Source organism: Amblyraja radiata, chromosome 7 (genome assembly GCF_010909765.2).
Source record: "Amblyraja radiata isolate CabotCenter1 chromosome 7, sAmbRad1.1.pri, whole genome shotgun sequence".
Lineage (NCBI taxonomy): Eukaryota > Metazoa > Chordata > Chondrichthyes > Rajiformes > Rajidae > Amblyraja > Amblyraja radiata.
This window is the reverse complement of record NC_045962.1, coordinates 76,198,794-76,212,844: the sequence shown is the minus strand read 5'-3', so window position 1 is coordinate 76,212,844 and position 14,051 is coordinate 76,198,794. Positions and strand designations below refer to the sequence as shown.

The 14,051-nt window shown below is 45.9% G+C and overlaps 1 protein-coding gene across 1 annotated transcript in view; it reads left to right on the top strand.

Annotated features, from left to right (window-relative positions):
* The window catches only part of epb41l5 (erythrocyte membrane protein band 4.1 like 5), a 146,246-nt gene that overhangs the window by 109,286 nt on the left and 22,909 nt on the right, over positions 1-14,051 (top strand). Inside the window, exons 16-18 of the mRNA XM_033024833.1 lie at positions 1,244-1,413; positions 11,197-11,300; positions 13,731-13,832. Of these exons, the coding sequence (XP_032880724.1) occupies positions 1,244-1,413; positions 11,197-11,300; positions 13,731-13,832 (376 nt within the window). The remainder of the gene's footprint in view (positions 1-1,243; positions 1,414-11,196; positions 11,301-13,730; positions 13,833-14,051) is intronic.

Below are 14,051 nucleotides of genomic sequence, written 5' to 3'. Positions count from 1 at the left end.
TGTGCCGTTGATGCAACTAATAAAGTGCAAGACAGCAGCCTTGCTTGCGAGGCTAACTGGTGATGGAACGTCTTTCTGGCTGCTTCAGATTTGTGCTTCAATCAGGTGCTATTGGCTGACGTTGAATTGATCAACTGTTTATTGGGTGTGCTGATTCTTATAAGGGATACCTGGAGCTTTTGCCAAGGATTGGAGGGAATTGCTTTCTGAACTCCTGTGTACACTTTAGTTTAGTTTAGAGATACAATGCGGCAACAGGTCCTTCAGCCCACTGAGTCCGCGCTGTCCAGCGATTCCCATACACTAACACTATCCTACACACACTGGGGACAATTTACAAATTTTACCAATTAACCCATAAACCTGTACGTCTTTGGAATGTGGGAGGAATCCGGAGCACCCGGAGAAAAGCCACACGGTCATGGGGAAACTCCATACAAACAGCACCAGTAGTCAGGATCGAACCTGGGTCTCTGGCGCTGTAAGGCAGCAACTCTACTGCTGCGCCACCATGCAACAATTGGTCATGTTGATTCGCTGTGTTACTGTTCTCACCACCACCAATACATCAGGAGGTCATTGAATGCAATCAAATCAATAAATCTATTTTTGATTCAGCATTGAAAGGGGCACAGCCTTCATTAAAAAAATAGTTCGCTAAACGCTTACTGCAATCAAATTTATGTAAGATCGCACAGTGCTTAATTGTTTGTGCCATGCACAAAAACTTTCTTGACTCTCCAAGTCTGTGTTAAACGTTTCTAACAATTTTTATTTTGAAGGCGGTACACCTTTAATCGATACTAACCCTTTGGGTACTGTGAAGGCATATTTTAAACTGTACGAAGAAAACTGACGAAGAAAAATGCTGAAAATTTGAAATAAAAATTTAAAAACTATCAAAATGGAAAAGGCTAATGACCCATAATTAGAAAACAAGTGGGTTGATCTTACATTTATTTACAATGTAAATTTTGCATTGTGATTGATCTTGGAGTAGGCCTGCCATTCAGCAAGGTGTTCAACTGTGATGCTCGTGCACTTGCTGAATGTTGACGGTTTCATTCAGTATGCAAAGGGTTAAAGTAAAGAATTGTCCTTGAATTAAGCTGGCTGATATATTCATGGCTTTGGCCTACAGAATGCCTCCTCTTGCTCGCATGCATGCCAGTGCGTCTGCAAATGCAGCTTAGTGCCTTGAAATATTGCCTAAACTGGGGCCCGCCAATGTTGTCGTTCACAGCCTGCAGATCGCGGACTTGTTGGACACCAAAGAGCTGGTGGAGACTTCAGTGGATGAGGCCATCGGAGTTCCTGTTACCATGACAGCGCCAAGAATCTCAGAAGAGTCCGTTCAAAGTTTGACCTCTGCCGGGACGTATGAGAGTGCACGTGCAAAACCAGATTCAACTGGTAAGAAGCGGTCTGGTTTACGTGGAAGCAGTGCGTCGCTTACATGATAATAAGACAGTCAATTTTACTTTTTTTAACTTTCAGCCTGTTCAACGTAAAATACTGGACTTCCCAAAATATATCACATCAAAACCACCCATGAAGTGAAATGCAAATCACTTTCAAGGCGCGATATTTCTGAATGCATGTAATTATTGTTGATCCAAGCTTTGCTTTGAAAGCATTTTAATATCAAAGGGCATCTGCTCTGTTCATGGATTGCTCTGTTCTTATACAGAAGGAGGCTTATAAAGACTTTCTGTGAAGCCAGCTTAATCTCAAAAGTGAAAGTATGTGCTTCACTGCTTCAGTTCTCCAAACATTTCCTTATCGTAAATTCCCTCCCAGATATGTAGCTGACCACCCACTCTTGCAAATGTTTATTTACATTTACGCGTCTTAAATGTCAATTATTTTATTTCTCCTTAATGTTGCCCCAGTTTTGTGTGTTTGAAGTCTGAAAGCAGTGCATTGTTTCATCAGCTAAATGCCCTTTGAGATCTGCATTCCTCCAATGTTTGCATCCCCAGCTTCCATGACTGAAGAAGGGTCTCCACTAGGGTTGCCAACTGTCCCGTATTAGCCGGGACATCCCGTATATTGGGCTAAATTGGTTTGTCCCATACGGGACCGCCCTTGTCCCGCATTTGACTGCTACTGCTCGGGTCGAGGAGTCAAAGCGCCGCATCCGGTCCCGCCTCACCCATCCCGACGTAGTGCAGCCCATGGAGTGCAGCAACAGTGCCTCGCCCGTGGCCCCGTCAGTCGGCCAGCTGTCCGACCTTCAGACATAGAAACATAGAACATAGAAACATAAAAATTAGGTGCAGGAGTAGGCCATTCGGCCCTTCAAGTTCAAGTGAGTTTATTGTCATGTGTCCCTGTATAGGACAATGAAATTCTTGCTTTGCTTAAGCACACAGAAAATAGTAGGCATTTACTACAAAACAGATAAATGTGTCCATATACCATGATATAAATATATACACACATGAATAAATAAACTGGTAGTGCAAATAACAGAAAGTGGTTGCTAATAATCAGAGTTTTGTCAGAGCCAGGTTTAATAACCTGATGGCTGAGGGGAAGTAGCTATTCCTGAACCTGGTTGTTGCAGTCCTCAGGCTCCTGTACCTTCTACCTGAAGGTAGCAGGGAGATCAGTGTGTGGCCAGGATGGTGTGGGTCTTTGATGATACTGCCAGCCTTTTTGAGGCAGCGACTGCGATAAATCCCCTCGATGGAAGGAAGGTCAGAGCCGATGATGGACTGGGCAGTGTTTACTACTTTTTGTAATCTTTTCCTCTCCAGGGCGCTCAAATTTCCGAACCAAGCCACTATGCAACCAGTCAGCATGCTCTCGACTGTGCACCTGTAGAAGTTAGAGAGAGTCTTCCTTGACAATCCGACTCTCCGTAATCTTCTCAGGAAGTAGAGGCGCTGATGAGCTTTTTTGATAATTGCGTTCGTGTTCTCGGACCAGGAAAGATCTTCGGAGATGTGCACCCCCAGGAATTTGAAGTTCTTGACCCTTTCAACCATCGACCCGTTGATATAAATGGGGCTGTGGGTCCCCCTCCTACTCCTTCCAAAGTCCACAATCAGTTCCTTGGTTTTGCTGGTGTTCAGGGCCAGGTTATTGCGCTGGCACCATATGGACAGTTGCTCGATCTCTCTTCTGTACTCTGACTCATCCCCATCAGTGATACGCCCCACAATAGTGGTGTCGTCAGCGAACTTGATGATGGAGTTCGCACTGTGGTTCGCTACGCAGTCATGGGTATAGAGTGAGTACAGCAGGGGGCTGAGCACGCAGCCTTGAGGTGCTCCCGTGCTGATTGTTATTGAGGCTGACACATTTCCACCAATACGAACAGACTGTGGTCTGTGGACGAGGAAGTCGAGGATCCAGTTGCAGAGGGATGCGCAGAGACCCAGTTCTGCGAGTTTGGTAACCAGTTTGGAGGGGATGATTGTGTTAAATGCCGAGCTGTAATCAATGAATAACAGCCTGACATATGAGTTTTTGTTGTCCAAGTGGTCCAGTGCGGAGTGGAGGGCCAGCGAGATCGCATCCACCGTTGATCTGTTGTGGCGGTACGCGAACTGCAGTGGGTCCAGGTTTTTGTCGATGTAGGAGTTGATTTGCTCCATGATCAACCTCTCAAAGCACTTCATCACCACCGGCGTTAGTGCCACTGGTCGATAGTCATTGAGGCACGTCACCTTACTCTTCTTGGGCACCGGTATAATTGATGCCCTTTTAAAGCAGGTGGGGACCTCAGACCTCAGAAGTGAGAGGTTGAAAATGTCCGTAAAAACTCCCGCCAGTTGGTCCGCACAGGTTTTTAGAACACGGCCGGGTATACCATCAGGTCCAGGTGCTTTTCGGGGGTTCACCCCTCTGAAGGATTTCCTGACATCGGCCTCTGTGACTGAGACTGAAATGCCATCACAGCGAATGGGGGATCGGGAAGGCACATCAGTATTCTCCCTGTCAAAGCGTGCGTAAAACGCATTGAGCTCGTCAGGGAGTGATGTTACACCGGCAATCGAGCTGCCTCCTGGTTTTGCCTTGTAGGAGGTGATTGCATTCAGACCCTGCCACAGCTGCCGAACATCTGTCTCGTCCTCCAGTTTGGAGCAGAAGTCCCTTTTGGCCTTTTTGATGGCCTTACCAAGGTCGTATCTGGTCTTCATGTAGGCCACTGTATCGTTGGATGTGAATGCCCTGTGTCTGGACTTCAGGAGAGTGCGGATCTCAAAGTGCATCCAAGGTTTCTGATTGGGAAACACTCGGAAGGTTTTTGTAGGGATGCAGTCCTCCACACATTTATTTATGAAGTCTGTAACGACTGTGCCATATTCGTTCAAGTCCGTTGCCGAGTCCTTGAACATTGCCCAGTCTACAGATTCCAAACAGTCCTGGAATTGTTCTTCTCCCCCCCCCCCCGACCAGCTCTGTGCGGTCCTCACTTCTGGGGGTGCGCTCTTTAATTGCTGCTTGTAGGCAGGAAGAAGCAGCACCGCGGTATGGTCGGACTTACCGAAGTGAGGGCGAGGGATAGAACGATAGGCATTCTTGATGGTGGTGTAGCAGTGGTCGAGGGTGTTAGGTCCTCTGGTGCAGCAGGAGACATGTTGGTGGAAGTTGGGGAGTGATTTCTTGAGGTTCGCCTTATTGAAGTCCCCAGCAATGGTGGTAAATGCCTCGGGGTAAGACGTCTGGTGTTTGTTGACCACGGCATGCAGCTCCTCCAGTGCCAGACGGACGTCTGCCTGGGGTGGGATGTAGACCGCGGTCAGGATAACGGAGGTGAATTCTCTCGGGAGGTAGAAGGCCTTCAAGCCTGCACCGCCATTCAATATGATCATGGCTGATCATCCAACTCAGTATCCTGTACCTGCCTTCTCTCCATACCCCCTGATCCCTCTAGCCACAAGGGCCACATCTAACTTCCTCTTAAATATAACCAATGAACTGGCCTCAACTACCTTCTGTGGCAGAGAATTCCAGAGATTCACCACTCTCTGTGTAAAAAATGTTTTTCTCATCTCGGTCCTAAAGGATTTCCCCTTTATCCTTAAACTGTGACCCCTTGTCCTGGACCTCCCCAACATCGGGAATAATCTTCCTGCATCTAGCCTGTCCAACCCCTTAAGAATTTTGTAAGTTTCTATAAGATCCCCCCTCAAACTTCTAAATTCTAGCGAGTACAAGCAGAGTCTATCCAGTCTTTCTTCATAGACCTTCGCTTACCGCCGACACCACCACCCCTCCTTCTCATGGCCGATCATCGGTTCATGTGTTGGATGGGGTGCTGGATGGGGTGCTGGGCCAAAACCCCTCAACTGGCCCGCGTGCTGGGCTTTGTGTGTAGTCTAGCACCCGGGCCAACTCATCATTCACCTAGCAACGGCCAAGTCGGTCAACGAATTGCCGTCGGGGAATTTGTCCCTTAGTTTGACCTTTTGTCCCTTATTTTGGAGTGAGAAGGTTGGCAACCCTAGTCTCCACCCAAAAAATCACCTGTCCATGTTCTCCAGAGATGCTGCCTGATCCACTGAGTGCTGAGTTACTCCAGCACTTCATGCCCTTTTTTGTATCTACCAACATCTGCAGTTATTTGTTTCTTCCTTGACTTAATCGGGAAAGTCATTCTGTACACGGCTAATGTCCCAAGCATTAGCACTTCAACTCCCCCTCCCATTCCCAATCCGACCTCTCTGTCCTGGGTCTACTCCATTGCCAGAGTGAGCAACACCGGAAATTGGAGGAACAGCACCTCATATTTCGTCTGGGTAGCTTGCGTCCAGATGGCATGAACATTGAATTCTCCCAATTTTGCTAGCCCTTGCTGTCTCCTCCCCTTCCTTAACCCTCGGGCTGTCTCCTCCCATCCCCCCGCCCTCGGGCTCCTCCTCCTCCCTTTTTCCTTCCTTCTCCCCCCCACCCCCCATCAGTCTGAAGAAGGGTTTTGGCCCGAAACGTCACCCATTTCCTTCGCTCCATAGATGCTGCTGCACCCGCTGAGTTTCTCCAGCATTTTTGTGTACCTTCGATCTTCCAGCATCTGCAGTTCCTTCTTGAACACCTAATGTCCCAAGCACTTGAATCTCCTACCTAAATTAGCCCAGCTTGTTACCTCTTTCCTTCGCCCCTTTAAGATGCTCTTTAAAACTTATCTCTTTGACTTGTGTTTGGGTCATCTTTCCTGGCTCAGTATCAAGTGCCTTATTGGCACCTTAGCTTGTTTCTGCTAATCGGGAGCACTATTTTAATACAACATGTAATAGTTTAGCATATTTTTTCAGGCTGCCTTGACTTCAGACCTCCAATCATTTTTGTCTTTCGGAGTACACATCTTTCTTCCCAATATGTGGATAGGCTTTTTTAACCAAGAGCCATAATACTACAGAGGGACACAAAGTGCTGGAGTAACTCAGCAGGACAGGCAGCATCTTTGGAGAGAAAGGATGGGTGATGTTTCGAGTTAGGGCCCTTATTCAGGCTGAAAGTAGAGGGGAGGGAACTGGAGGGCCCTTATTCAGGCCGAATGTGGAGGGGAGGGAACACCAGCACTATCTTTGGTATCTACCAGCATCTCCAGTTCTTTTCTACACATCTTAATACTATACACTGATTATGAACATGTCACATCAGGTCAATTCTTCTCTAGTGATAGGAGAATAAACTAAGAAGTACACCTTTAAAGCAAATTTCTGTTTTAGATGAATTGGGGAAATGGAACAAGTAATGGCAAATGGAGTTTAACGTGAGGTGTGGCATTTTGTTCAGGTGAACCAGTGAAGGGCAAAGACAGTAAATCAAAGGCCTTTTATTGTCATGTGTACCAATTAGGGAACAGTGATATGCAAATTACCATCCAGTCATTACGAAACAAAAAGCAACAAGACATACAACTACAGAAAAGTTAACATAAACATCCACCACAGCGGATTTCCCACATTCCTCACTGTGATGGAGGACAAAAAAGTCCAATTATCTTCTTCTTTATTCTCCAGTGGTCGGGGCAGTCAAACCATCCATCGGGGCGATTGAAGCTCCCACAGCCGGCGGTCGAAGCCCCCGCGTCGGGGCGATCGAAGCCCCCGTGTTGATGTGGTCGAAGCTTGGAATTCACGAAAGTCGGTATCTAACCAGCTCGAGCTGGCTAGAGAAAGTCGAGCTCCACAATAATAATAATAATAATGGATGGGATTTATATAGTGTCTTTCTAATACTCAAGGCGCTTTACATCGCATTATTCATTCACTCCTCAGTCACACTCGGTGGTGGTAAGCTACTTCTGTAGCCACAGCTGCCCTGGGGCAGACTGACGGAAGCGTAGCTGCCAATCTGCGCCTACGGCCCCTCCGACCACCACCAGTCACTCACACACATTCACACACAGGCAAAGGTGGGTGAAGTGTCTTGCCCAAGGACACAACGACAGTATGCACTCCAAGCGGGATTCGAACCGGCTACCTTCCGGTTGCCAGCCGAACACTTAGCCCATTGTGCCATCTGTCGTCCCTAGTCCGCAGGCACCCACGGTTGGAGCTAGGGCCCCAGAGACTTTTGTACAGCAGAGAGACCTAAGAGTACAGATACATAAGGTGTTCAAAAGGGAACGTACACAAAATTGCTGGGGAAACTCAGCGGGTGCAGCAGCATCTATGGAGCGAAGGAAATAGGCGACGTTTCGGGCCGAAACCCTTCTTCAGACTGATGGGGGGTGGGGGAAAGAAAGAAGGAAAAGGGGAGGAGGAGGAGGAGCCCGAGGGCGGGCGGATGGGAGGGTGGGAGGAGACAGCTAGAGGGTTAAGGAAGGGGAGGAGACAGCAAGGGCTAGCCAAATTGGGAGAATTCTATGTTAATGCCATAAGGACGCAAGGTCCCCAGATGGAATATGAGGTGCTGTTCCTCCAATTTCCGCTGTTGCTCACTCTGGCAATGGAGGAGACCCAGGACAGAGAGGTCGGATTGGGAATGGGAGGGGGAGTTGAAGTGCTGAGCCACCCATAGTTCCCTGAAAGTGGTGACTCTGGCAGACGGTGGTGAAGAAGTCAGATTGTATGGACAAGGAACTTCGGATGCTGGCTTACAAAAAAAGATATAAAGTGCTGGTGTAACTCAGCGGGTCAGGCAGCATCCATGGAGAATGTGGATAGATGTCGTTTTGGGTGGGGACCCTCCTTCAGGTTGATTGTGAGGGTTGGGGGGTGGGGGGGGAGAAAGCTGGAAGAGAGTAGAAGTGATAACAAAGTGATGAGAAATGATGATCACCTTTGTTATCATCTCTTCCCCAGCCACCATTATGGGCTCCAACCTTCTTTGGTCATCTGTTGCCAGACCTGATTTGTTCTGGCCTTTTCCTACCTCCAGTTCCCCGCCCCCCCCCCCCCCTCCCCCACCTCTACATTTAATCTGTAGAAGGTTTACAACCCAAAAAGTCACTCATCCTTTTTCTCCACAGATGCTGCCTGACCCGTTGAGTTACTCCAGCACTTTGGGTCTATCTTCAGTGTAAGCCAGCATCTGTAGTTCCTTCCCACACAGAGAGTAGAAGTCATTTGTCAGGCTTACCTTCCTTGGTCAGAACATGAAGTGCAAGGGTTAAGGTATCATATTTAGACAATAGACAATAGACAATAGGTGCAGGAGTAGGCCATTTGGCCCTTTGAGCCAGCACCGCCATTCAATGTGATCATGGCTGATCATCCCCAATCAGTACCCCGTTCCTGTCTTCTCCCCATATCCCCTGACACCGCTATTTCTAAGAGCCCTATCTAGCTCTCTCTTGAAAGCATCCAGAGAACCTGCCTCCACCATCCTCTGCAGCAGAGAATTCCACAGACTAACCACTCTCTGTGAGAAAAAGTGTTTCCTTGTCTCCATTCTAAATGGCTTACCCCTTATTCTTAAACTGTGGCCCCTGGTTCTCCAACATCGGGAACATGTTTCCTGCCTCTAGTGCGTCCAAGCCATTAACAATCTTATATGTCTCAATGAGATCCCCTTGCATCCTTCTAAACTCCAGAGTGTACAAGCCCAGCTGCTCCATTCTCACAGCATATGACAGTCCCGCCATCCCGGGAATTAACCTTGTAAACCTACGCTGCACTCCCTCAATAGCAAGAATGTCCTTCCTCAAATTAGGGGACCAAAACTGCACACAATACTCCAGGTGTGGACTTAAAACTGTGCAGGTTGTTGCTGAGACCACGCTTGGCGTAATGTCTATTGTGCATAGTTCTGGTCACCCACTTACTGGGAGGATATCATTAAGTTGGAAAGAGTGCAGTGAAGATTACTTGGAGGGCTTCAGTTATTAAGAGAGGTTGGATCGGTTGGACCATTTTTCTTATAGGTGATCTTATAGTGGTAATATAAAATTACGATGGGCATAGATAAGGTAAATGGTCACAGTATTTTCCCCAGAGTAGGGGAGTCTAAAACTAGAGGGCATAGTTTAAAGTGAGAGAGGAATGATTTAAAAGGGCCCTGATGTGCAACTTTTTTATACATAGGGTGGTGGGTGCCTGGAATGAACTGCTAGATGGAAGACTCAGTGCATTTACCCGATCGATTCCTCTCATGACCTTATACACCTTTATAAGATTACCCCTCATCCTCCTGCGCATCAACCAGTGACATTCTCGTAAATCTTTTCTGTCCCCTTTCCAGTTTAACAACATGAAGGTGAGGGGGGAAAGATTTAATAGGAACCTGAGGGGCAACTTTTTTTTTACACAGGGCGGGGTGTATATGGAGAGAGTTGAGGCAGGTACTATCACGACATTTAAGAAACATTTAGATAGATACATATATGGGATAGGTTTAGAGCAAGAGTTCCCAACCTGGGGTAAATTTGTTGATTCTGGATTTGTACATAGTTTTTTTTTCATTGACTGACTGTGTTTGGTTCTGGTATACCGGTATCTGTTCATCATTAGTTGTTCATAAATAAGTGGAATAACATTGTTATGTGCTATTAAAGTTGCCAGGGGTAAACGGGACGAAAAAAGTTAGGAACCCCCGGTTTGGAGGCATATGGGCCAAATGTAGGCAGGTGCATGTTGCATGTTGGTTGGCATGGGCCCATTGGGCCGAATGGCCAGTATCCACATTGTATGTCTCTACGACTCTATGAAGCTGTAGAGTTGAATATAATGACAACATGTAAAAGTTATTTGGATAGGTACAGATATAAATGTAGAGGGTTATAGGCAAACACAGGCATCTGGGACCAGCTCAGATAGACATATGATCGGCATGGATAAGTTGGTTTGAAGGGTTGTTTCTGTAGTGTATAACTCAATGATCCCATGACTGCATATGATGAAAATCTGAATTATAAACAACAAATACTGGAACCACTAAATTTTAAATCATTAAGCAGACTATTTGAATCAAACATATAGATTCATCAAGTCATAGTTTTACAATGTGGAAACAGGCCCTTTGGCCCAACTTGCCCACTCTGGCCAACATGTCCCATCTACACTAGTCCCACCTGCCGGCATTTGGCCCACATCCCTCTAAACCAGTCCTATCCATGTACCTGTCTAAACATTTCTTAAACATGTTTAGTCAGATTTATAGTACCTGCCTCAACTACCTCCTCCGGCAGCTCGTTCCAGACACCTACTGCCCTTTGCGTGAAAATGTTACCCCTCAGGTTCCTATTAAATCTTTTCCCCCTCACCTCTGATTTTTAATTCCCCTAGTCTGAGCAAGAGACTCTGTTAATCTACCTGAATTATATTGTGTAAATGATATACAAATTTGTACAAATTAATTTTTTACTAAAAATATATTGTTTTCACCCATTTATGAAAAAACAATAACGAGATCAATAACTAACAGCAATTTGTTGCTAGAGATTCCTCGGGAATAGAGGGTGGTTGTTGTTAACTAGTTGCATATGTCATGTGCAGGCTTTTCAAGTGCCCATCTTACTATTTCTTAATGTGCAGGAAGGAACTGCAGCTGCTGGTTTAAACTGAAGATAGACACAAAAAGCTGGAGTAACTCAGTGAGACAGGCAGCATCTATGGATAGAAGGAATGGGTGAGGTTTCGGGTTGAGACCCTTCTTCAGATTGAAGTTGCTCCAGCTTTTTGTGTGTATCTCTGGATATGTCATGTATTTGATGGTAAATGCCAAATACAAAGATGGGCTATATTTACTGATGTCACCGCCAATTCCTCATGGTTTTTGCTTTGGTTCATGTTTCAGCACTGGATGAAGTGGTGGCAAGACTGAAGCAACTCCAGATAGAGAGCAGTCCTGTGGCTGTGAGGAGGCCTGAGATGAGCTTTACGGCAAACACCAGTAGCCAGGTAAGAATGAGCACTTGAACGGGTTACCAACATCAAATATCCTTGACCTTGGCCTATATTTATTGTTTCACAAGTTCACAAGTTATAGGAGTAGAATTAGGCCATTCGAGTCCACTGCCATTCAATCATGGCTGATCTCTGCCTCACAATCCCATTTTCCTGCCGTCCCCCATAACCCTCGACATCGGTTCTGATCAAGGATTTGTCTAACTCTGCCTTAAAAATATCCACTGATGGCCTCCACAGCCCTCTGTGGCAATGAGTTCCACAGATTATCTACCCCCTGACTAAACACGTTCCTCCTCACCTCCTTCCTACGCCCTTTTTTTTCGTTTTCTTTTTTTTCTCTTTTTCTTTTCTTTTTTTCTTTTTTGTATGGCTTTGTAAATATTTGATTAGTGTTCAAATGTAAATAATTTGGTGTACATATGGTGGCTGGTGTACATATGGTGTACATATAGCTGCTAAATTTGTATAAGATAAATACAAGCAGTTGAATAAGGGGTGGGAATTAATAAGCTGGCCTCTTCCTACTCCTTTTCAGACACATATGATTTCATTTATTTATAGATATTGTTTATGATACTTTATAAATATTTTTGTTTTGTTTTTTGTATGCTGTTTCACATTTGCTTTTCATTCTTTTATTCTGTTCGAAATAAATAATAAATAAATAATTCTGAATTTGTTTATCTGTGTTGTGCCTGTGAACTAAAGAACTAGTTATTGGTTTATCAAACCATCATGTTCAAAGTGATAGACACAAAATGCTGGAGTAACTCAGCGGGACAGGAGAGAAGGAATAGATGACGATTCGGGTTGAGACCCTTCTTCAGTCAGGGGAGAGGGAAACTAGAGATATGAAAAGACACCTAGAACAAATGAAGAAGGGTTTTGGCCCGAAACGTCGCCTATTTCCTTCGCTCCATAGATGCTGCTGCACCCGCTGAGTTTCTCCAGCAATTTTGTGTACCTTAGAACAAATGAATGATTGGTATGCAAAAGGACAAATCAAAGCCAGCCAGTGTTTTCTCGAGGGGTTGTAAAGTGTAGATATAGTATATTTTGGAGGGGGGTGGGGAGGGGGGGGTTTGCGTTTGTGAGCCTGGTCTTTGTGATGGACTGGGCTACATCGATGATTTTCCGAGATTCCTTGTGATCTTGGATAGTTTAGTTTAGAGATAGAGCATTGGAAACATGCCCTTCGACCCAACAAATGTGCCAACCAGCGATCCCTAATTCTATCTTACACCCTCAGGACAATTACAGAAGCCAATTAACCTTTTCATATCTAGGGCAGCACAGTGGCACAGCGGTAGAGTTGCTGCCTTACAGCGCCAGGGACCCGGGTCCGATTCTGACTATGAGTGCTGTCTGTGCGTTCTCCCTTTGATCGTGTGGGTTTCCTCTGGGTGCCTGGGCTTCCTCCCACATCCCAAAGAAGTACAAGTTTGTAGATTAATTAGGCTTCGTTTAAATTTGCTCCTGGTGTGTAGTAGGATAGTTGCTAGAGTACGGGGTGATTGCTGGTATGCGCAAACTAGGTGGGCCGAAGTCTCTTAAGTCTAAGGTGAAGTCTAAAACCTACAAAACTGCACGTCTTTGGCATGTGGGAGGAAACTGGAGCATCCAGAGAAATCCCAGGGAGAGCATACAAACTCCTTATAGACAGCACCCGAGGTCAGGATCGAACTAGGGTCTCTGATGCTGCGAGGCAGAAACACTATCAGATGCGCCACTGCAATTGTTACTATCCCAAATTGGAAATTCTACATTAAGGTCATAAGGAATTTGAGTAGAATTAGGCCATTTGGCCCAACAAGTCTACGCCACCATTCAATCATGGCCGATCTATCTCTCCCTCCGAACCCCATTTTCCTGCCTTCTCCCCATAACCTCTGACACCCGTACTAATCAGGAATCTATCTATCTCAAAAATATCCACTGAAGGCTTCCACAGCCTTCTGTAGCAAAGAATTCCACAGATTCACCACCCTCTGAGTAAATCAATCTCTCCTCATCTCCTTCCTAAAAGAACATCCTTTCATTCTGAGGCTATGACCTCTAGTCCTAGACTCTCCCACTAGTGGAAGCATCCTCTCCACATCCACTCTATCCAAGCCTTTCACTATTCTGTACGTTTCAATGAGGTCCCCCCCCTCATTCTCCTGAACTCCAGCGAGTACAGGCCCAGTGCTGACAAATGCTCATCATTGGGTTAACCTACTTATTCCTGGGATCATTCTTGTAATATGCTTTGTCCAAACATATTGGGTGGCATACCGGCACAGGGGAAGATGCGCTACATATTGAATATTGCTTTAGTTAAGGGTTTGAGGGAGATCATTGCACCGTGGACTTGATTGATGTTCAGCCAAGTGTATTTGAGGGAGGACCTTCTGACTGAAGATGTTTTCCTTTTCATGGCAGGAAGAGATTGTGAAGCCATGGGACCTGTGCCTGAAGAGTGCCGCAGTTACCAGTTGCGTTGGGCTTCCTGAAGATGTGAAAGGCAACTTTTTGAAAGCACAGGTGGAATCTTCTGAGAGGCTTTCGAATTAAATGTTTGGGCAGCTGGAGAAATGATTTTTTTTTTAATGGGAAAGGTCTAAGCAGAGTACAGGGATTCAACACAGACGAATCAACACTATTCCTTGGGGCGCAGGAGGATGGCGGGCCATCTTATAGAGGTGTATAAAATCGGGAGAGGAATAGATCTGGTAGATGCACAGAATCTCTTGCAGGGGAATC